This window comes from Equus asinus, chromosome 20, assembly GCF_041296235.1.
Source record: "Equus asinus isolate D_3611 breed Donkey chromosome 20, EquAss-T2T_v2, whole genome shotgun sequence".
Taxonomy (NCBI): Eukaryota; Metazoa; Chordata; class Mammalia; order Perissodactyla; family Equidae; genus Equus; species Equus asinus.
The window spans coordinates 22,315,764-22,337,667 of NC_091809.1; the positions used below are offsets into that span (position 1 = coordinate 22,315,764).

Sequence of the window (21,904 nt, forward strand, 5' to 3'; positions counted from 1 at the left end):
GGGCGGGGGACTTGCTCAGGGTTGCGGAGCAAGCAAGTGACCACGGGGGCCAACGCCTGGGCTTGGCAGCCTCCCTCCTGGCCCCCGCAGGCTTCGGAGCATCCAGCACCGGGGGCACCCTGGGGCGGGCTGGGGGCCTGGGTGCTTGGCCTGCCCTGCTTCGACCTCACTCGCTCTCCCCTCCCCGTGTGTCTGTATTCTCTCTGCAGCAGAAGACCCCCGGCTGCGCCCAGCCGGCCCACCATTATCCGCCCCGCCGAGCCATCACTGCTCGACTAGGCCATGGGCGTGCGCTCGGGCAGGAGCTTCGGTGGTCTGGGCGCCCCCAGGACCAGGCTCCCTGCAGCTCCCCGCAGCTGGACGGCACCGGGCGGGGCTGGGAGCCGGGCGTTGCACTTTGCGGGAGGGGGGCCTGGGTAGCCGAGGGAGCGGCCCCCGAGGGCCATCCTGAACGAGGACCGGGCTGGGGTGGGCCGCTTCTCCAGCCGGGAGAGCCCGCGTAGACCAGGCCTCTGACCCTGGGCACCCAGGGTGCCTGTGCCCGGTCTTCCCACGGTGGCGCCGGCCCTGCCCGAGTTGTACATATTCCTTCCTGGGCCGAGCACAGCCTGGCCCTGGCTGCCGGAGGTGCCTTTGCCAGGGCCGCAACCCTCGGCCCTGGCCGTCCTCGCTCTCCCCTCCTTCAGCCCCTCCTCCCGGTCCCCAGGGCTTCTTGGGCTCAGGGCTGAGTGGGTGGGGCCTCTGGGCTCCCCACGGGGTGGGCCCCAGGCGGCCTCGCTGAGCAGACCTCCTCGCTCACCCCTCGCTCGGTTTGACCACTGTAAGTGCCTGCACTCTGTCCTATTAATAAACTAAAATAAAGGGAAGAAGCTTCTGGCAGCGGCTGCTGGGCCTTTTGTGTTGCGTTCAGACTGAGGGCGTGGGCTGCGCACCGGCCCCCAGCAGGCCTCTGCGGAGGGCCCTGTCCCTCCCACGTGGTCCCCACCCCTCACTCATGGGGGCTCTGCTGCCTCTGGAGGGAACCATGCTCTAGAGGGGAGGCCACTTCCTTCCCTTAGTGGGGGCAGGTCCTCCCTGCGCCCCCACTGCCCCCACATACACAGGCCTGGCCGTGCCCCGGACACTGTGCTGGCCGGCAGGCCCCCTCCCCACCCCCGCAGTCCTGAGGACTTGCCCCCGGTCCCCTTCTGCCCTCTCGGGGGCCCAGGCCTTCTGGCCCAGCTGGGGACACGGTTGAAGTTGGCTTTCTGATTTTTCTCTTGTGCCCAGGCGACCACCTCCATCGGCTCCTGCCCGACCTTTCTTCTGAGCTTCGTGGAGACCCCTCCCGCCTGCTTGGCTGCCCCCTGGGGACAGGGCTGTCCCGGCTGGTGTCCCTGAGCCCCAGTCACCAAGCTCTGGGATTTTTTGACCATAATTTATTGACTCCGGTGCCCAGGCCAGACCGCCCTCTGTTCCGTGAGCCCTGTGCAGGTTTTGGCCGGCCACCCCTCAGCCCTGTCTGGGGCTCCTGCTGGAGGGTGGGAGGGCCAGGTGGTCTGACCTCACACCCAGTTTGCCCTCCGCTGGGCCGAGGGACCCGGGCCCTTCCTGTGAATAAAGCAACCATCCTGGCGAGAACACTTCGGCCGCATCTTCTTGCCAGCCCCTGGCACGAGCAGGCGCCCAGGCAGCAGCCACCAGAGAGGAAGGAAGGCACGGGGCCCAGAGGCAGCCAGGGCCAGTAGGGGAAGGGCGTTTGCCTCCTGGGCCTGTCCCGCACCGAGCAGGGCCGGTGCCCCTTGAAGACTCGGGGTAAGGCACATTCAGGAGGGGACAGGGGCAGGGCTGGCAGATCCACGGGGTCCGTTCCAACGCGGCGGAGCCCCCACGCACCATCTCCAGGAACACAGACGCAGCCGCTGAGCCCCCTCCCGGAGGGCCAGGCCTGCCAGGGGGCCCCCTCCACGCCCAGACCACAGAGCCTCCTGGCCCTTGGGAGACTAATTTGGGGAAGGGACCCCAAATCTCACACGCGTGCACCCGCTCCCCTCCTGTCTCCTGGTCGTCCTTCCGGGGCGGGGGCTACGTAGGCACAGGGCGCTTGTCCTGGAAGAAGCGCTTGAGCGTGCAGACCTGCAGCACGGCCACCAGCAGCAGCACGGCCACGTTCACGGCCGACCAGAAGTTGACCCGCTCCAGGTTGCCCTCCTGCAGGTTGCGGTCACGCGCCTCGAAGGCCCGCAGCAGCGTCAGCATCTGGATGCTGCGCTCCAGCCGGGTCCTCATGGTCTCGATGGACTCCTAGGGGGCAGAGAGAGGAGGAGGGTCAGGGCTCTGTCCTGCGGGATGGGGTGAGAGTTCGTGTTTGGGGGGACGGGGCAGAGACAGCTGGGAACACGGACTCTGTGACCAGCCTGCCTGAGTCTAAATCCTCACTCTGCCACTCCCTGGCTGTGAGACTGTGAGCAAGTTAGTTAACCTCTCTGGGCCTCAGAATTGCTGTGAGAATTGAATGCTTAAATAAGTATAAGGAATGTATTTACTAGTGGTTAATAAGTAGCAGCTGCTGAAGCAAGACTGTCTGGGTTCAAATATTGGCTCTGCCAGTTGCTGGCTGTGTGGACTTTGGAGAGTTACTTAGGCATCCTGTGCCTCAGTTTCCCCAACTGTAAATGGAGAATAATTAGAGCACACTACCTATAGGGTGGTTATGGAGATTTAGGGAGTTATTTAAGCCCTTAAAACAAGGTTTACACCTAGAAATGTGCTGTAATTTTAACTGGGGGCTGCTACTGTTCGAATTAAGTTGGGAGCACCAATATGTAGGGGAGGCTGGGTCAGGCCAAGGGGGACCCAAGTCAAGGTGGCAGGGCAGGGGCACACTGCTGCCCAATGCCAGCCATCTGGGAGGAGTGGCCCCGGCTGTGCCTGGCGCACCTTGATGTCCTCCATCTTGACGTCCAGCATCTCCTCGGGCTCCACGGCCTCTGCCCAGCCCTCCACCTCTTCATCGTCCTGCAGGCTGTCAAAGATGAGCTCGAAGAACACCAGCTTCTCCGAGATGGTGCTGAAGGAGTTGTCAAAGCACAGCCTGTAGTCCCCGGCCTCCGTGGGCTCCACCCTGGGCAGGCAGACAGACACACAGACGTGACCCTGAGCGGCCAGCCAGGCGGACTTGGCGAGGCAGGCAGGGCGGTAACCCGAGGCCGCTGGGGCGGGGCAGGGCTGTAATCGAGCAGGGCAGGCAGCGGACTGAACTCACGTGTGCACCCCGTCTGCCTTGCGGGACTCGCTGACCAGCAGCACGCCCTGAGGGCTCTCCAGCGTGAAATCCACGTCCAGCCCGGCTCCTCCGATCACCTGGGGGGCAGGTAAGAGGGCGGAGGGCTACGGTAGAACAAGGGCGGGACTCGGGGCCTACCTGAGCCTGACACCTACCCCTGGAACCCAGTCCTGCCCCAACCGGTCCCTCTGGCCGCGCCCCTCGCCTCGGCCGCGTGCCCATTGATAAGACAGCTTCGGGATCGGCTCTTTCATCTGGCCACGTCCCAGTCCGAAGTCCTTGATCGACGTTTACCTGGCCACGCCCTGACTTGGCCACGCCCAAAGTAAGGCAAAAGAGGCCCCGCCTTCTTCCCTTAGCCCCACCCCCGGGAAAGCGTCATATTGGCCACGCCCTTTCGGGGGCATGTCCTGGACACGCCCACCAACTCCCACAATCCGCGCAACCCCGTTTCTTTGGCCACGCCCACGCGCGAGATGCCTCCACTCTGGAGACTCCCTCTCCTTCCGGTGGCCCCGCCCCCTCGGGCGGCCTCCCTCTAGACCCGCCTTTTTCCACTGCTCCCACCCCTTCCGCTCCCACGCGCTGGCCCCGCCCCCTCCGTCGCGCTCCCCTGGCTCCGCCCCCGCGCTCCTATGCACGGGCTCCTCCCCTTTCCCTCTTGAGTGCCCGCCTCGCTTCGGCCGCGTGGCCACGCCCCCTCTCCGTGGCCCCGCTCGCTCCCGGGCCCGCGACCCTCTACCTGGTACTCGGTCTCGAGGCTGGCGTTGGCCGGCGCGGACTGGTAGAAACACTGCTTCCTCCCCGCAGGCAGCAGGAACGTGAACTCGCCGTCCTGGATCGGCGGGGGCCCTGCCCCTCCCACCCCCGCTGGCGGCAGTAGTAGCCACAGGGCTAAGGCTAGGGCCGCGCCGGCCGCCATCATCCGGGTCACCCTCGGTCTGCTAACGGGTCGCGGCTCCTTTAAGGGCTAGCCCTGCCCCCTCTGCTACTCGGCGGAGCTCATTGGCAGCCGCTTCTGCCCGTCGTGCGAAACCAGCAGAGCTAAGAGTGAAGGACCCCCTGAGAGTCTAGCTGCCCGAATGAATGCCTGATGCGCCTAAAAACACTCAACCTTCTAGGGAAGTCTTTCTGACAGATGTCCACTTCTGGTCTCAATCGCTGGTGGGGGAAAATGACAAAAATAAGCACCATGGTGGTACATTCTTCTCAGGCAAAAGTTAAGATAACTAAGGTGGAAGCGGCCGGGTCTTTTTAAGGCGCCTCTCTACGGTTTTTCCCAGAGTACACCGCGCGCGACGACCGTTGGGCGATGCAGTGTGATTGGAGCAGATCCAAAATAGCGGCTGGGCATGGGCCTGCGCGCGACCCGTAGGGCCGGCCTATAAAAAGGCTCAGGTGGGGCGGGGTGGAGACCCTTTCGTATCAACGTGGTCCCACATTCGAGCTCGACGCCTCATTGCTTTTGCGCTTTAGCACCATCATTTATGTGCTTCCTCGTCTGTGAATTGGGGATGGTGAGCACTGAGTGAGACGAGGCCTGGCCCATAGTGAGTCCGCAGAGGGGCGTGGCCCACCCTTCACGCAAGGGTCTCAAACTCGGGGGCCGGCGGGTAAACAGAGTGATCGGAGCGGTCCAGGGTGAGGAACACCACAGCCCAGGTGCTCAGAGTCCGCAGAGAAGCGAGGCGCGGAGAGTGTGGGCCTGGGAGCCACGTGGCCTCGCCCCGCCCTTTACTCGCAGTCACCCTGCCGGCCTCTATGTTCTCATCTGTAAAATGGGGGTGATGCTAGACCCACCTCATCGGGCTGCTGTGAAGACTAAATGAGAGGATGCTGGTTCAGTGCTTGGCACGTCGCGGGCGCTCAGTGAATATCATGTGTTAGGGTCCAGGTTCGTCGCCCCCCAGTTAACCTCTCCCGCAGGTGCTTAGATGGTTCGGAGGCGACCTCCCTCGGGGAAGCGGACAGACAGGCAAAGAAGTCTGGAGGAATGGGCTCTACCTGGTGATTCCATGTAAACGCAAGAAGAAATATTTAGACGGAAATGTTGAGTCTTTAAAGATAGGCTGGGGAGGAGCTGGCAGCTGGTGACAGTGACTCTTCAAACACAGCTGGTGGCTGTCAGCTCTTTCCCGCGGCGAGAACTTGGGCAAACAGCACCACTTCGTAATGTCAGCGTTTGTGTGAGGTCGTGCCCGTACTGCCTTTCTCTCCAGGTGTTTCTCCTCCGACGTTTTGAAGTAGCCGAGGAGAAAGGGTGATTCTTTTTTTTTTAATGAGGTGAAAGTCACGTGGCGTGAAATTAACCACGGTTAAGTGGACAACTCGGCGCGTTTAGTACATTCACGAGGGTGTGCAACCACCACTTCCAAAACATTTTCATCCCGCCCCAAAGGAAACCCTGTGCCCGTTAAGCAGTGATTCCTCAGTCCCGCTCACCCCAGATTCTGGCCACCGCCAGTCTGCCTCTGTGGATTAGTAAATCCGGTAGGTTCTGAATATTTTGTATAAATGGAGATGTGACCATCGTGTCTGACTTCTTTCCCTTAGCATGATGTTTCGAGTTTCATCACCTTGGCATCTATCAGCACGCAGTTCCTTTTTATGGCTGAATAGTACTCCCTTGGATGGATGGACCACATTTTATGCATTCACCTGTTGATGGACATTTGGGTCGTTCCCACCTTTGGGCAGTTGTGAATCGTGCTGCTAAGAACACGTGTGTACGTGTATAGTTATGCATCGCTTAGTGACAGATATATTCGGAGATATGAGTCGCTAGGCAGTTTGTCCTTGTGCAAGCATCATAGAGTGCCCTTACACAAACCTAGACGGTCCAGCCTCCGACACACCCAGGCTACAAGATACTCATCTTAATGGGATCACAGTCCCTATAGATGAGGTCCGTCTTTGACCGAATCGTTGTTATGCGGCTCATGACTGTATTTGTGTGAGTGTCTGCTTCTGGGTCTTCTGTTTCTGTGCGTGGGAAGGAAGTTGCTGGGTCATGATAATTCTATGCTTAATTTCTTGAGGAATTGCCAATCTTTGCCACAGTGGCTGCACCATTTTACATTCCCACCAACCGCGTATGAGGGTTCCACTTTCTCCACATCCTCATCAGCGCTTGTTAGTTTCCGTTGTATTTCTTATTATTGCCATCCTGAGGAGTGTGAAATGGCATCTCATTGTGGTTTTGGTTTCCATTTCCCTGATGTTGAGGATCTTTTCATGTGCTTCCTGCCTATTTGTGTGTCTTCTTTGGTCTATTCAAGTCTTTTGCCCATTTTAAAATTGGGTTGTTTGTCTTTTTGTTGTTGAGTTATGAGTTATTTATATATTAGGGAGAGAAAAAAGGAAGAAAGCAACAAGGAACAGTGAAAATCCCCTCATGCTGGTCCTGTGGCCAAGGGGTTAAGTTTGTACAATCTGCTTTGGTGGCCTGGGGTTCACCAGTTCGGATCCTGGGCCCACACCTACGCACCACTCGTCAGGCCATGCTGTGGCGGTGTCCCACATAGAAGAACTAGAATGACTTACAACTAGGATATACAACTATGCACTGGGGCTTTGGGGAGAAAAGAAAAAAAGGAGGAAGATTGGCAACAGATGTTAGCTTAGGGCCAATCTTCCTCAGCCAAAAAAAAAAGCATAAAAGAAAGGGCAACTCATATAATTAAAAAAAAGAATAAAAGAAGAAAGAAGATCCTCTTATGCTCTCTACAGAGCTAAGCCGGTGTTTCTTCAATGCTTCGCCCGGGCGTTTACAACTCTGCCATAGCTTTCGCTTCCTGTTTGCACCAAGCCTGGAAATCAGCCAGAGATGAAAGCTTAGGGTCTCCTCGGGCCTCCTCTGAGCATTTGTCCTGCCCTCGACATGCATATTGCATTCTAAACTCCCCAGTATATATGGGTGCTTTTGAATGCCCTAACTACCCAGAGAAACTTTTTCTTCCAGCTTTTGCCACGTCTGTCGTTGTCCGCAGTTGCCATCTTTTGTCCCAGGCAACTGTGGGTTCCTCCTGTGCCTTACGGTGTTTGGCAGGAACGCATTCTGAGTTCAACAGATGGGCGTCTCAAACAGTCCTGCAGCAGCCCCCAGACACATCAGGACAGAGGAACACAATCCTGTGAGAATGAGGGTCGCTCTGCTCCCTCAGCAGCCGGGGACCAGGGCCCCATCCTGGGAGCACAGACCTCCGTCCGCCCTGCTGGATGGAGACGAGGGAAGAGCGGGGAGAACGCGGCGAACCTTTCCTGCCGTGTTCAAGTTGCCTTCTTCTCAACTCAGCATTCGCTTGGCTGGCATAACCCTTTGGCTGTTTTATTGAGTTCCGATAAAGTTGATTCTGACCATTTTTGCTCGATTTGTCAATTTTTCCTTGGAGGGACAAGCCCTTGGAGTTACAGACTCCGCCACTTTCGCTGAAGTCTGGATTCTGAATGGGTGATTCTTGTTTCTCTCCAGTAAACAAACACACTCTCCAAGTATTCAAGAAATGTTTACTGACACTGTGAATAAAACAGACACTGTCCACGTCCTCGTGGAGCTGTCATCTCAGTGTGGGAGCCAGACCAGACACAAGCAAGGTCAGCACTAAGAGGATTTCAGGAAGCTGTAGGCACTAAGAAGTAAATGCTAGGTGGCAGGGGGGTGGCTCGGTTTGCCTGGGCGAAATCAGGGAGGGCTTCCTGAGGAGGTGGCATGGTAGCTGAGACTCGAAGTAGAAGGGAGAGGAGGCCAGCAGAGAGAACAGTGCCCTGAGGTCAGAGGCACTCCGAGGGTTCCAGGGGCAAAGGGAGATGGGGTGGGGAGCGCTCAGCACAGGCCACATCATGTGGGGTCCCCCTTCCCTTTGTAGCGTTGGCCTCACAGCAGCATGGGCTTCGAACAACCATGGGGAGTTTGCAGACTGGCTCCTGGACCCCAGGGAGTCCCCACCCCTTGTTGAGTTCCCTTCCCCCTGCCACTGACTCCTCATCGTGCCTCTTAAGGGTGCGTCTCGGTGATAGCTGACCGGTACAGGTCTGTGTGGCTGTTTTTCTGAATCCGAAATTCCAGGTTATGGATTCCTGCCCCATTTTAGATGCTCCCAGGACGAAATCCTCACATACATCCAAGGCCCTTCACACATATTATTCCTCTGGCTAGAATGCCCAGAATCTCCTTCTCAGGCTTTTAGAGTCAAATACCACCTCCTCCAGGAAGCCTTCCTAGAAGCTGCTGAAGCTGGTTCAGAGCCGCCTCGGTGGCTGCCTCCATCGTAGCGCTTCACCAGCTGGACTCTCGGCTGCTTGTCTGACTCGCACACAAACTCTGGAGTCCTGGAGGAAGGGAGCTGCCTCATGCATCACGGCGTCCCTGACACCCAGCACTGTTCTGGGCTCCTGGTGACATCAGTAAACAGTCAGTGGAATAAATAATCCAGGAGTATGTCTCCTACACATGCAAGACAGAGCTACAAAAATAGACCTGGAGCGGGGCCGGCCTGGTGGCGCAGCCGTCAAGTGCGCATGTTCTGCTTTGCCGGCCCAGGGTTCGCCGGTTTGGATCCTGGGTGCGGGCATGGCACCGCTCATCAAGTCATGCTGTGGCAGGCATCCCACATATACAGTAGAGGAAGATGGGCACAGATGTTAGCTCAGGGCCAGTCTTCCTCAGCAAAAAGAGGAGGATTGGCAGATGTTAGCTCAGGGCTGATCTTCCTCAAAAAAAAAAAAATAGACCCAATGTGTGCTTCTCAGCCTTCAAGTCAGACCCCCGACAAATATTTATGGGAAAGGGATGGGGAAGGCAAAAGAGGTAAAAGGGCACATATGTACAGTGACGGTGACAACTAGGCTCTCAGTGGTGAACACAGTGCAGTCTATACGGAAGTCGGAATATGATATACACCTGAAATTTACACCTGAAACTTATAATGTTATAAACCAATGTGACCTCAATTTAAAAAATTTAAAAAGAAATATTTATGGTTCGCTGTGTGCCAAGCTCAGTGGTGGGCAATGGGAAGCTGCAGGGGACCAGACAGACCCCATCCCTTCCTAGAGGACGAGCTGGATGAATTCAATAAATTCCAGCATGTTCTGTGAACAACCTTGACTTATCGAGTTCATATTTACTGGATTTGTACCAACAAGCTAAAGAGTGTACTTTCATTTCACGTGTTCAGAGAATGTGGACCCAGACACGCTGGGCCATACAAAAAGTACCAATACATTTTAAGGGATTGAAATTATATGGCGTTTTAATTCCTTTGTGGTCAGAGAATACACGCCAGTATTCTCTGACCACAAAGGAATTAAATTAAAAACCATGAACAGTAAGCTATCACAAAAGCCCAAATATGGGGGCCGGCCCCATGGCCAAGTGGTTAAGTTCATGCGCCCCACTTTGGCGGTCCAGGGTTTCGCCGGTTCGGATCCTGGGCGTGGACATGGCACCACTCATCAGGCCACGCTGGGGCAGCATCCCACAGGCCACAACTAGAAGGACCCACAACTAAATATACATAACTATGTACCGGGGGGGCTTTGGGAGAAAAAGTAAGTAAATAAATAAATAAAATAAAATGTTTAAAAAAAAGCCCAAATGTTTAGAAATTAAGTGATACACTTCTAAATCTTCTATGAGTCATAGAAAAAATTCACAGGGGAAATAAGAAAATGTTTCTAATTTAATGATTGTGAAGCACAATATATCAGAACGTGTGGGGTGCAGGTAAAGCAGTTCTTAGAGGGAAATGTATGGTTTTAAATGCTTATATTAGAAGATAAAGGTTTAGACTCAATGATCTAAGCTTCCACATTAAGACGGTAGGAAAAGAGGAGCCAATGAAATGCAAGGTGACTAGAAGAAAGAAAAAAATAAAGATGAGAGCCAAAAGCAAAGAAATAGAAAACAGAGAATAGAGAAAAACAACAAAGCCAAAAGTTGGTACTTTGAAAAGATTAATAAAGCTGATTAACCCCTAGCAAGAATCATCAAGAGAAAAAGAGAAGAAACACAAATTATTATTACAAGGCACGGAAGAGGGGACATCACTACGAATCCTACAGACATTAAAAGGCTAGCAAGGGGACACAAACAGCTTTATACCAATAAGCTCAAGAGCTGTGATGAAATGGACAAATTCCTTGAAAACACAAGCATGCTAATTGCAATACAAGCAAGGGACAAGGCACCAGGGGAGAATTCAGCAAGGGGATTTCTCTAAGTCCAGAGGGATCTGGAAAGATTTCCTGGAAGTGATATTTAAGCTGAGACCCGAATGAGAAGTGGGGTTTGACCAGGTTGATAGCATTGTGCCCCGGGCAGGGGAGACAGCATGTGCAAAGGACCCGAGGTTGAAAGGAGCTTTTCTCTTGGAACCTGAAGCTTTTCCTCCCTGTGGCTTCAGGTTGGGAGCGTTCATTCCCCACTAAGCATTGCACTTCATGAGTCCTTTGGATGTAATATCTGCTACTCTTAGCCCCATTCTACTGAGCAGCAAGCTGAGGCTTAACGAAGGACCATGTCTTGCCTGAGGTCACAGAGGCCAAGCCGTAAACACCATGCCCAAGCACCTCCACCCCACAAGTTTCAACTTTGGCCCTGGGTGGGCCGTGGTTAGTGTCGTGGGCATGAGCGTCTCAAACAGCCCACAGTCCTTACTCTTCCTCATGCCCAGGAGTTCTCTTGGGGGAGAAAAAAATAAATGCCCCCCCCCCGACCATCTGGCCCCTTTTTCCGTCCCATCTGCAGAGCCGTGGCCACCAAGCCGCAGAGAGGCGCCAGGATCTGCCGTGCGGCCGTGGAAGGGGTGGGGACAGCAGAGTGTCCCTGTCGATGCCCAAGTGTGTGTGTGCAACTTCCTGCCAGTGAGGAAACCCTTGAATCCGCCCTGGTTCTGCTTTCGCTGCTCTGGCCCAGGAGGAGCTGGCCTCAGCCAGGTCGCCTGGCCACACTCTGGAGGAGAGATGCCCTGGACCGTCCTGCTCTTTGCAGCCGGTGAGCTGTCACCCCCTGGAACCCCCGGCCCCCTCCCCACTCCCCCCACCTGGCCTCCGCTCTGGGGGCAGAAACCAGCGCGGGGCTGCCGGCCTGGGGCCTGGAGGAGGGAGCCCTGACCCACTCGCCCCAGGGCCTCGGACAGGCCCAAGGAGCCCGGCTGTCTCCGCTCCAGCTCCTTGTCACCCCCGGGTCAAGGGCATCAGAACTGCCACCGTGCAGGTGACAGCGGGGCCCACGCCCTGTGACTCAGCACTACTTGGCCTCTGGGGCTGGGGCCGCAGGATGATCTGCTGGAGGCGAGGTGGGGTCTGGACCAGGAAGGCTGGAGGACCCTCGCCTGCACCAGACACTGTGCCCCGGAGCGCGGGGGCCGCTGGTCCCTCCTGCAGGAAGCTGTACCCCGAGCCCCAAATTCCTCATCCCGGCCTGGGAAACAAGACAGACCCCCTCTGCTCTCCCCTCCTCCCCTTTCCCCCCCGCCCCCGCTCCTCCCTGCAGCCACCCCGGCCTCCTTGAACACCCCACCATCCTCTGGGCCTTTGCCCATGCTGTTCCCTCTGCCTGGCACGCTGTCCCCCACTCTGCCTCTGTCACCTCCTCAGGACACGCCACCCAGCACAGCCTTCCCATCACTGTGTCTGCGGCGCAGCACAGCACTCCTCGTCTCCTCGAGAGCGTCCACTCCCCGAGGCAGGCGTGTCTGTCTGTCTGTCTCGTTCACTGCTCCATCCTCAGCGCCTAAAACAGGACCTGACCTGTAGTCAGTGCTGTGGACTGAAATAATGAGGGTCATTGCATTGCTATGTAATAACCACTGTGATGATCCTAGAGTGACTCGTCCGCAGCGACCCCTCACCTGGTGCCAGGCACTCCATCCTCTCAGCATCTCAGTGGGGTAGGGACCACTAGCCTCCAGGGGTACATAAAAGCCAAGGCCCAGAGAGGGTGAGCTACTTGCCCGAGGCTGCACAGCCAGGTCAGCCTCCGCTCTAAACACCCAGCCACCTGGCCTCCCTTATCGCATCTCACAGGCTCCTTGGCGATCCCAGCGCCGACCATTCTGCTGGTGTCCCCACATCCCAGCAGCCAAGAGGACCCCATCTACATCGAGTGCGAGGCCCCCGAGGGCTACCCAGGGGCCAATTTCACGTTGTATCAAGGGGAGCATGTGGTCCAGCTCCTGCAGGCCCCCGCGGACCAGTTCAAGGTCACCTTCAACCTGAGTGGCGGCAGCAGGGACCCTTCTGGGGGACCCTTCAACTGCCAGTATGGCGTGCTCGGCGAACACATGCGGCCCCAGCTGTCGGAGCACAGCGACACCGTGGACATCCCCCCAGGTAAGGCCCTCCCAGGGGGCCCCGCTGCCCCGGGCCCCATTTTCTCACCGCCGAGCCTTTGCACGTGCTGTTCCTCCTGCCTGGAAGTCATCACAGGACAAGCCAGGCTTCCAACTGGCCAGGACGTCCTCATCTTTCCTTGTTTAATCGTCACGGTCATCCAGTGCGATGGGTACAGCAAGTGTCCCCATTTTGTGAGTGGGGAGACTGAGGCACAAGGGATGAAGGGACCTGCTAAAGTCACACAGCTGGCAGGTGGCAGAGCTGGGGTTCCATGGGCCTCCAAAATCAGGCATTAAACCTCGCCATGGCTGCACCCTCCCCTCCCGGCCACAGAACATTCGTGGGCACTGGGCACAGTCCTTGGCACCGCAGATTCTGCAGCAAATGAAATAGACAATGATGTCCCTGCCCTCCCACAGCGGACATTCCGGGGAGATGGGCTCAGACGATAACGAGGAGTCCGAGACATATTCAGTCTGCCAGCAGGGGACAAGGAGAGTGGCAGGGATGAAACATGGCCTGGCGAAGGGAGTCATTTTACAGACAGAGGAGCGTGGCCAGGGAAGGCCTCTCTTAGAGCCAAGACCTGAATGACGAGGAGCCAGGCACCTGGGGTCTGGGGAGGAGTGTTCTGGGCAGAGGCAGCAGGCTGTGCAAAGGCCCTGAGGCTGAGCCCGCCCAGAGTGTTTGAGCAACACGGAGGTGCCCCCAACAGCCGTTGGAATAGTGAGGAATAGTGAGCAAGGAGGAAAACAGGGAAGACGAGGGCAGGGAGCTGGCGCCGAGGATCTCTGTGTCCCCATCCATCAGAATTTTCCAGCTGCAAAGAGTGCTTTGCCAGCAGCAGAGGCCCCCAGGTGGTGATGACAGAACTGTCTCTGTGTCCTTGAGCTCCACCGTCAAAGGGCCTCTTCTCCCACCTGGGTCCTGTGGTCTCAGAGGGGGGAGGCGACAACAGCCGTCCTGGCCCCAGTGAATGAATGAACAAGTACTAACACTGTGAGAATACAGTGTGTGTCTGTGTCCCCGCCGGGCTCACCTCCACTGGGGTCAGGGCGCCTCCTCCCAGCTCCCCTGGGAGACCCCTCGCTCTCCAGGAGGGGGCAGCCGGGTCTTTGGCAGAGAAGTAAACTGTAGAGTGAGGCTTTACGCTCCTCTGGCTGACCTCTGTGTGGGCCTCAGAGTCCACTTTGTGGCTGGGCATGGATGTCATCTGACCTCCAGGTGCCCAGGCTGAAACCAGCGGGACTCTTCAGGCTGCAAGGAACTGAAAACTTGACTCCAGCTGGCTTCAGCAACAAAAGGGGATTTCTTGGTTCACTGAATTGAAGTTAATTGACAGCACTGGCTTCAGGCATGGCTGGATCCAGGTGCTCAAAGATGTCAGGAATCATTTACTACCTCTCAGCTCTGCTTTTTTCTGTGTCTTATTCTCAGGCAGGCCTCCCCACTCACGGTGTCAAAATCATGCCCAGCAGCTTCAGATGGATATCCTTCCAGCTTTGTAATGCTGCCCAGAGGAGTAAAACTCTGTTCCCAGTGGTCTAACCAAAGTCCCAGAATTAGCTCTCATTGGCTCAGCTCGGGCCGTATGCCCATCCCTGAACCAATCACAATGGCTAGGGGGAGGGACTATGCTAACCGGCCAGACACAAGGTTTGCTAGAGCCCCAGGGTCCAGCTACACTGAAGCCAAATGGTTGGAGGTACGGGGGGAGGGCTGGAGGAACGACAGGTGTCCCCCCCCAACTCCATGACCTGCTGACTCTCTGTCTCCCCACTTTTCTCTAGGGTCCACTAGGATCCTGGTGCTCTCCTTGAGCCTGGCTGGAGCCCTCCTCCTCCTCGCTGGGCTGGTGACCTTGGCCGTGGTGGTCCGGAAAGGTAACAGCAGGCAGAGAAAGCATGGCCCACGGTCTGCCAGTGTGCAACCCCTGGGGTGTGCAAATGCCCTCACACTCACACCCGTGCCTTAGGAACACGGAGGCGCATCCTTTGGGAAGGGCTTACTCCAAAACTTAGTAAGGAAGAACCCTCCAGAAGCGCGATGAGGGTGGTGGGCAGCAGAAATGGAGATAGACACTTTTTACTGTGATAAAATCTACACCACATAAAATTGACCATTTGAGCCCTTTCTGAGCGGCCACTCAGCGGCATTCAGCTCAGCCACGTGGCTGCGCCACCCTCCCCACCATCCACCTCCAGAACTTTCTCATCTCCCCAGACTGAAACACCAACTCCCCATCGGCCTCACCCACGCCCTGAAATTAATATAACTAATTAATTATACAATTAATATAATACTTATATAATTTATTAATAGATTTTTTTAAAACAACTTTACATGCACCGCCTTATTCAGAGGTCTTAGCAACACCCATCGCTCATGCAGTCGGGGGAAATGTTTTTTCAGGCTCCCTGTTGAGCGGGAGAAGTTTCCAGCATCGGGGGGAGGAGGTGGGGGGGAGGAAGTGGGGGGGAGGTGGGGGGCAGGTGGTGGTTTCTGGGCTTCTTTGCAACCAGGGCCAAAATCTAACAAATGCTTATTTATTTTTTGTTCCCAGTTAAAGTCAAAAAATTGCAGAAGAAAAGGTGAGCCGGGCCTTGGGGCCCCTCCCAGGGTGTTTTGGGGAGAGAAAGAGGCCCGGCGCAGGAGCTTCCTGAAGGCGGTTCCAGACAGGGCCACCTGGTCCCAGGACAGGCAGGCGCTGGTGGGAGGGCCGCTCAAGAGGGACAGGTGCCATTTATGAGACGCCTATGGTATGCGGGGGACTCTGCGGCCGGGGCTCCCGTTATCCTCGCAGCGGGCCTGGGAATAGACACCCTAAATAGCTCCATTTGACAGACTAGGAGACCGAGGCTCAGGCCATCACACAGGGAGCAGGTGGCCGAGCCCTCCCCACGTCCCTTGACCACCAGCTGCCCCAAATGATCGTAATGACTCCAGAAATCCATGGTGGCAGGAGGCGAGTGGCGTCCCCGGGGGCTGTGCCGGGCCCACCTTGCAGCCTGCAGGCGGTGGCCCTGGTTCCTGGGCATCAGGATGTCCCAGCTGGCTCCAGCCTCAGTTTCTCCCTCTGAGAGAGGGGTGGACACCCCGCTGTCTGGTGGCAGAGAGCCCGCAGCAGCCCTGGGGACGGACTTGAGCTGGCTGTGGGGCTCCTGCGAGAGAATTTCCATCTGAGGGGGTTCAGGGGGGACACGAGGGTGGGCGGGGGGTCAAGGCCAAGTTGAGGGCCAGGGCTCCCCGGGATCGGGCAGTGGGCGGGCCGTCACTCTCCTCCCATCCCTTTGCAGAGAGCGAGAGTCCTGCTGGGCCCAGATGAACTTCGACACCACAGGTCTGTGTCTCCTCGGGGCTGCGGTCCCCCGCCGGGGCAGGGTCACCACCTCAGAACCGTATGGGGTCTCATTTCTGGCTACCGAACCTCTTCTGGGGCCGCTCACTTCCCCGAGGGTCAAGATCACCCCGTCCTCCCCTTGCTCTCTCCCCTCCTCCCTCGCCCCCAGGTTTGACCTCTCGCCTTCTCTCTTTGCCTTTCACTCCCTCTGCTCTCTGCCTAGAACATTCTTCCTCCCTCCAGCCTCAGGCTAAAGGCCACCTCCTCCGGGAAGCCTTCCCTGACTCCCTAGGCAGGCTCTGCGCTTTCTAGCCACAGGTCCCCAGCACCCTGGCATCTCCGTACCCCCCAGTAGAAACACACTGAAGTTATCGTTGCCTGCTGTATACGTCATACTCGCCTCCACCGCTGGATGGTCCGTTCCACGGGGCACAGACCGCGCCTGTCTGGTCCCCCGGGCTCCGCCCTAGATGGGGCCCCACTTGTGGTCCCGAGCGTGTCGTTCTGCAGGCTTCCACCAGGGGGCGAGAGGGAGGCAGCCAGTCGGGGATGTGCGATGCTCGCGAAGGGACCCCAAGCGGAGGAGCTCCATTCTCTGTACTTCTTTTGCTGGCTCACACATTATTGAGCACCAACTATGTGCTAAGAGCTGAGGGCAGGGGGAGTTCTCGCGATGACCAGGACAGAGGCGCTCTCTGCCGCCAAGCCCCGTATTCCAGTAGGGAAACAGCTGATGGGGGGGGCCGGACCCTGTCTGGGGCTGGGAGGGTGGTCCCCAGAGGAAGTGATGTTTAAGCAGAGACTTGTGGGAGGAGCAGGGAGGGGCTGGGTGAAGAGTGGGCGACTCGGGGAGAGCCTGGGGCGGGGGAGGAGCTGAGGGGTGTTCCAGAAACTGGAGTTGGGACAAGGCACCCATTTTCCGGGGGGCAGCGAGGGGCCCCTGAAGAAGGGCTCTGAGGGGAAGAGGTACACGGTTCCGTTTGCAGCGGTGCAAGGTGCTCCCTGCAGATCGGGCTGGAAGGAGCAAAGAGGACGCTGGGAGATGGACCCCATGCCCTTCCCGACGGGGGACCCGCGGCCTGTGGGCTCGGGAGCGGGGCCGGCGCGGGCGGTGAGCAGGGAGTTTAAACTGACCTCTCTCTCTGTTGCAGACATGTCCTTTGATAACTCCCTGTTTGCCATCTCGTCGGTGAGTCGTTCCGTTTCTCGGTCCTGGTTTTCTGCCGACTGTCCTTACCACGGGAGGGCGCGGACCACCCCCGGCTGGGTCGACCTGTTGTCTCTGAACTTCGGGGCCCTGGAAAAGCCCGGAATCACTGAGCAGGGATGGTTTGCGAGCTGAGAGGTGGCTCTGACAAGTCCCCGGGGGTCGCAGGTGGCCACGCTGTCCAGGCCTTCGTGTGGCAAGGGGCAGGCCCCCCGGGGGTGCTTGCTGTCGGGGTCAGCGCCGGCTTTGTACTCAGGCCAGCCCCCCAGAATGGTAACAGGGGATTCAGGGCAACCTGGTGGCTTCTTTGGGGTCATGGAGACTTGTGACAGTCTGATGCACACTGTGGTCCCCTCCTGGTAGAAAGAAAAGCCTACTGTGGTGTTCAGTTTCAAGGACTTCCGCTGGAATGTCCCAGTTGTGCATTTCCCTTTTGGGGGGCGGGGTCTCACCACATCCCCACCCCTCGGCAAGGGGTGCTGCTCCCCCGATCACACGGTGTCCCGGCTGGGATGTGAACCTGGGTCTCTGGGACTCCGCTGCACAGCCGCATCGTGGGGTGGACTTGGGGTTTGTACTTTATTATAATTTTTTTTACTAAATTGGAGATATGTGACCCCTGGAGACCACGGATCAAGGAACTGACCAGCCAGCTCCTCTCCACGGTGGCCTCCCTCACGATGGCCTCAGAGGTCCCATTTGGACACGTGGATGCTTCGGGACTGCCATCAGGGAGCCTGGGGTGGAGTCGGCTCGGGGCACCATGATGGGGGGCCAGGGGAGGGTGGGACCCGTTCACCAGCCCCTCTCTGGGGGTCTGGCACAGAACCAGACGCGGCCCCTCCTTCCTCAGAGCTTGTGATTTCTGTGCAGGAGACAGACGATGCCAGCCTGGGTGGGAGGGACCGGGACGCTCGCTTGTCACCTAGATGGGAGATCCAGGATGTCCCAGAGGTGGCTGCGGAGGGTTGATCCAGAACCAGGACACGTTCTTGGCCCGGCCCAGTAGAGCTGGGGTGGAACAGGGGGAGGAATCAAGGGGGCCCCGCGGAGAACTTTGCCTTTTACCCCAGAGGAGGTGGGAGCCAGGAGGGTTGGGAGCCGAGGAGGCTGTGACGCGAGTCAGGTGCTCCCGGGCGCCCTCTGGCGGCTTCGGGGAGGATAGACCGTGGGAGGCGTGGAGCCGGGGGACCCCGGCGGAGGCGACAGCGCTGGTTCAGGCGCGCGCAGCGGAGGGTGGTTTGGTCCAGCGAGTCGGCAGCGGAGCTGGAGGAAACCCCGGATGCAGGTCGGGTGGATTCAGCGGGTGGGAAACGATGCGCTGACTTTGGGTTGGATGAGTGGGCGGGGGGAGAAAGAGGCGGCGTGGCAGAGGCCTGGGAATGGGCCGGCTCGGAGGGACGGGTGACGGGCCACCTCCCCGGGGATGCGCAGGAGCGGATGGAGCCGTGAGTGTGGAGTCCGGCGGGGGAGCAGGGACGTTCAGATCGGCCCCCAGGCGCTGGGCCGCAGAAGGTGGGAGCGAAGGGGCTCGGTCCCGCCTGCTCAGCCTTCTGAGGGCTCAGCTCCGGGAACAAACCCTGAGCTGTCAAGAAAAACCCGGCAGGCAGGGCAAATTCTAAAACTTTCTCTGAGAAGCCACACTGCTCAAGGCACCAGTCTGGCTATTTTTCCTTTTTTTTTTAAAGCATGAAACAATGGAAATCAGAACAGCAAGGAGAGAAATAACATTTCTCAGTATTAGTCTTGGTGACTTTAAAAATATGTTTTTAATTAAAATTTTTTTGAAGATGAAATACATCCATATGTCAAAATGTATATACAGTAAAGTTTTCTTTGATTACTAAGCCCTCTCCACCCACTGGTCTCCCCACCACCTGGGAGCTTCTCGAAAATGCCAGCACGGTGAAAACAGCACGTCTCTATCCTCAGCCTTGAACACACGTGCTAGCGTGCCGGCCACACGGTTATGCACAGCGTTTCTTTTCCTTAACAGTAAATTCTAGTCATCTTTTCTAGTTTCCTTTTTTCTCGTGGGGAAATATACATAAAATTGACCATTTGAGCCATTTTTAAGTGTCCATTTCTGTAGCATTAAGTACATTCCCATCACTGTGCAACCATCCCCACCATCTGTCTCCAGAACTTTCTCATCTTCCCAAACTGAAGCTCTGTCCCCACGAACACCAACTCCCCCACCCCTCCAGCCCCTGGCCCCACCTTCTCCTTCCTGTCTCTATGAGTTTGTCTATTCTGTTCCATACAACTTTGATCCTTTTGTGACTGACTTCTTTCACTCAGCATAATGTCTTCAAGGTTCATCCGTGTTGTAACACGTGTCAGAATTTCAGTCCTTTCTAAGGCCGCGTAATATTCCACTGTATGTCTGGACCATAGTTGTCTGCTGGTGCACACTTGGGTTGCTTCCTCGTTTTGGCTATTGTGAGTCATGCTGCTCTGAATACGGGGATGCATGTATCTGTTGGGGTCCCTGCTTTCAATTCCAGTTTCTTTTTGAAGCATCAGAAAGCTGTGCTGTCGGCTGAGACAACAGAAACGAAGCAGCTGTACTGTGCTATTGCACTGAAGGTCTGCTAGTCACTTTATGATACCCTATGAGGTGGACTTGACTGTTTGTTTTAACGAACAAGGACACTGAAGCTGGTTATGGGTCTCACTGGGCTTGCCCAGCTGGGGAGGGGCGGGCGGGACTGGGAGTGGAACCCCAGGCTGCTCTCATCAGCCGAGTTCAGTGTTATCAAGTTCATCACTTCTGGCTCGGCATTCAGGGCCAGAGGCTCCACGGCGGAGGTGGGGGTGGACTTTTGAGGAAGGTTTAGAGGGAGTGGGAGAGGAGAAGGAGATGGTAGTGATCGCTTTGTTCACTTAACACTTGGCTCTTTATCTAATTCCTTCATGCTTCCTAGCAACCCCAGGAGAGAGGTACTAACTTTCTCTCCATGGTGCAAAAGGGGAAACTGAGGCACAGAGGAGTTAAGTCACTCGACTGAGGTCACACCACTAGGATGAGGTGGAGCTGAGATTTGAACCCAGGGTGTCTGGTCCCCTGTTCAGCAGCGAGGGAGGCATGAGGACAGAAGGCAGGATCAGGGACCTGAAGCTGTGGGTGCCTGTGTGTGGGGGGTGAGATGAGATCTGATGGCCTGGGGGAGTCTCAGGCCACGACACGGGGAAATCCTAGATCCTGAAACCCCAAATCAGCCCGCTCTCTATTTTTCTTCCACAAACAAAGAAAATGACTTCAGAAGAAGATGCAGCCACCGTGGATGCTCGCCCAGGCTCTGCTGTGACGCCTGGCCACTCTGAGTCCCGGAACAGGCCCTCTTCCATGTCATCCTCGCCGGAGCCCCGAGAATTCAGCACCTTCCGGGGCTGCCAGTGAGGCCGAGGATCGGGGCTCCGTCTCTTTACATCTGTGCGCCCCCCGTTCAGCCATCTCCCTTCAGCTGGCCGGTGCGCCGCACCCGAGGTCCCTCCACCTACTTTGGGGGGCTCCGTCTGCCTCTTTCTCAGGGAATTGAACAGAGGAGATGAAGGGGACCCCTGGCCTTGGGACCTACCTCACAGAGGAGCAGGAGTGGGAGCCGGGGCACCGGCATTGGCCTGGAGGCTGGACAGAAAGCAGGAAATCTTTTTGGATTCCCCATTTCTCAGACGACGAGGGAAGGACACATATCCATCCCCTCCACCGCCCCCCACCTCCATCCCGCCCCCCCCACTCCCTCCACCCTGCCACCCCACCCCGCCCCCACATCTGACTTGGCCAACCCGACTGGGTTTTTGGAGCATGGGGTACCTGGGGGTGTGTCCTGTGTGTCTGCCCTGCTGGTCTGCCTAAGTTATTAACTAAAACACGTGTTGAGCTGTTCCCAAGGCCTCTGTGGACTGTAATCCTTCAAGCCCGGGACCTCGGGGGCCAATCGCTGGATGCCTGGGGGCGAGGGGAGCACCCCTCCATTGCCCGCAGCCAGGGTGGTGTATGGGGAGGGCCGTCGGGGTGTGGGGAGGGGGGCAGCGCCACCCGGACTCTGCTAAAGTCCCTGCATTGGTGGGTACAGGAGGTGGAAAGATGAGGATGGGGGCGCAGAGGGACCCGGGGAGGAGTAGAAAATGAGGAGGTCCAGGGGAGGGCAGGAGGTGGGCAAGACGGAAAGTGGCCGCAAGCCTCTTTGCGTCCCCGCAAAGGGAATGGGGCCTGGAGCAGTGGAGGGGGACTTGGAGGGAAGATGTGTGTGTGTGTGGATGCAAAGGGGGACTCGGCCTTGCTCCTGGGTTCACTGGCCAGCCATCTTCGGGGGAAGGGAGAGTGACTGGGGGAGGGAAGGGGCTAAGCCAGGGGACCAGAGGGAGGGGCCCAAGAACGTTCCGTGGGGGAGACAGTGAAGGCCGAGGGTGCAGGAGGAGGGCACTGCGGGAAGGGGACAGAGATGACGCTGAAGAGAGAAGGCGCGGTCAGCGCGGGGGAGGGGGCTTTCCCAGGGGGCTCACGCCCCGCAAGAGGCGGAGACCCACCGCAAACTGCGCTCCCAGCCCTGCGGCCTGGGGGCGTGGCCACCGACTGGGGGCGTGTCCCTAGCTCCTGGCCCCGCCCCTCACTCCGGCCCTCCCGGAGAGTGAGGTGCCTCACAAAGCGAGGCCCAATGGGAGGGAGCAGGACCGGAATGGGGGCGGGGCCTCGCCGCGGCTGGGCCCCGCCCCTCCGCGTGCCGCCTCACAAAGCCGGGCGGGGCCAGGG

General features: G+C 57.6%; 3 protein-coding genes across 18 annotated transcripts in view; 2 read left to right on the plus strand and 1 right to left on the minus strand.

Moving 5' to 3' along the window:
- The window catches only part of DNM2 (dynamin 2), a 78,860-nt gene extending 77,984 nt beyond the window's left edge, over positions 1–876 (plus strand). For 9 of the 15 annotated variants that reach the window (XM_070492008.1, XM_070492011.1, XM_070492007.1 and 6 more), the window contains one exon: positions 210–876. In XM_070492008.1, coding sequence (XP_070348109.1) covers positions 210–279 — 70 coding nt within the window. In that variant the 3' untranslated portion in view covers positions 280–876. The remainder of the gene's footprint in view (positions 1–209) is intronic. The other 6 variants (XM_070492009.1, XM_044752918.2, XM_070492013.1 and 3 more) reach the window with 1 other exon arrangement.
- A 429-nt stretch (positions 877–1,305) lies between these two features.
- Positions 1,306–4,536, minus strand: TMED1 (transmembrane p24 trafficking protein 1). Its single transcript, XM_014865509.3, has 4 exons — positions 4,008–4,536; positions 3,245–3,342; positions 2,920–3,103; positions 1,306–2,283 (listed from the first exon to the last, which is right to left on the minus strand). The coding sequence occupies exons 1-4, from the start codon at positions 4,188–4,190 to the stop codon at positions 2,065–2,067; spliced, it is 684 nt and encodes a 227-aa protein (XP_014720995.1). The 5' UTR covers positions 4,191–4,536; the 3' UTR covers positions 1,306–2,064.
- C20H19orf38 (chromosome 20 C19orf38 homolog) lies at positions 3,185–20,838 on the plus strand. Of its 2 annotated transcripts, XM_014865508.3 has the most exons (8): positions 3,185–3,353; positions 11,013–11,258; positions 12,293–12,598; positions 14,392–14,484; positions 15,165–15,192; positions 15,898–15,941; positions 17,093–17,130; positions 20,402–20,838. In XM_014865508.3, exons 2-8 carry the CDS (start codon positions 11,228–11,230, stop codon positions 20,549–20,551), a joined length of 690 nt encoding a protein of 229 aa, XP_014720994.3. In that variant the 5' UTR covers positions 3,185–3,353; positions 11,013–11,227; the 3' UTR covers positions 20,552–20,838. The 2 variants fall into 2 exon arrangements, with proteins under 2 accessions (XP_014720994.3, XP_070348117.1); XM_070492016.1 differs by lacking the exon at positions 20,402–20,838 and having other exon boundaries at positions 3,206–3,353; positions 17,093–17,417.
- The last annotated feature ends 1,066 nt before the right edge of the window (positions 20,839–21,904 follow it).

Excerpts from the sequence above, each read along its gene's own strand:
- TMED1 (XM_014865509.3), bottom strand. The coding sequence starts at position 4,190 with ATGATGGCGGCCGGCGCGGCCCTAGCCTTAGCCCTGTGGCTACTACTG. Across the intron at positions 3,104-3,244 it reads AAGGCAGACGGGGTGCACAC|GGTGGAGCCCACGGAGGCCG; the intron begins GTGAGTTCAGTC and ends CTGCCTGCCCAG. Across the intron at positions 2,284-2,919 it reads TCAAGATGGAGGACATCAAG|GAGTCCATCGAGACCATGAG; the intron begins GTGCGCCAGGCA and ends TCTGCCCCCTAG.
- C20H19orf38 (XM_070492016.1), top strand. The coding sequence starts at position 11,228 with ATGCCCTGGACCGTCCTGCTCTTTGCAGCCG. Across the intron at positions 15,193-15,897 it reads AAAAAATTGCAGAAGAAAAG|AGAGCGAGAGTCCTGCTGGG; the intron begins GTGAGCCGGGCC and ends ATCCCTTTGCAG. Across the intron at positions 15,942-17,092 it reads GATGAACTTCGACACCACAG|ACATGTCCTTTGATAACTCC; the intron begins GTCTGTGTCTCC and ends TCTCTGTTGCAG.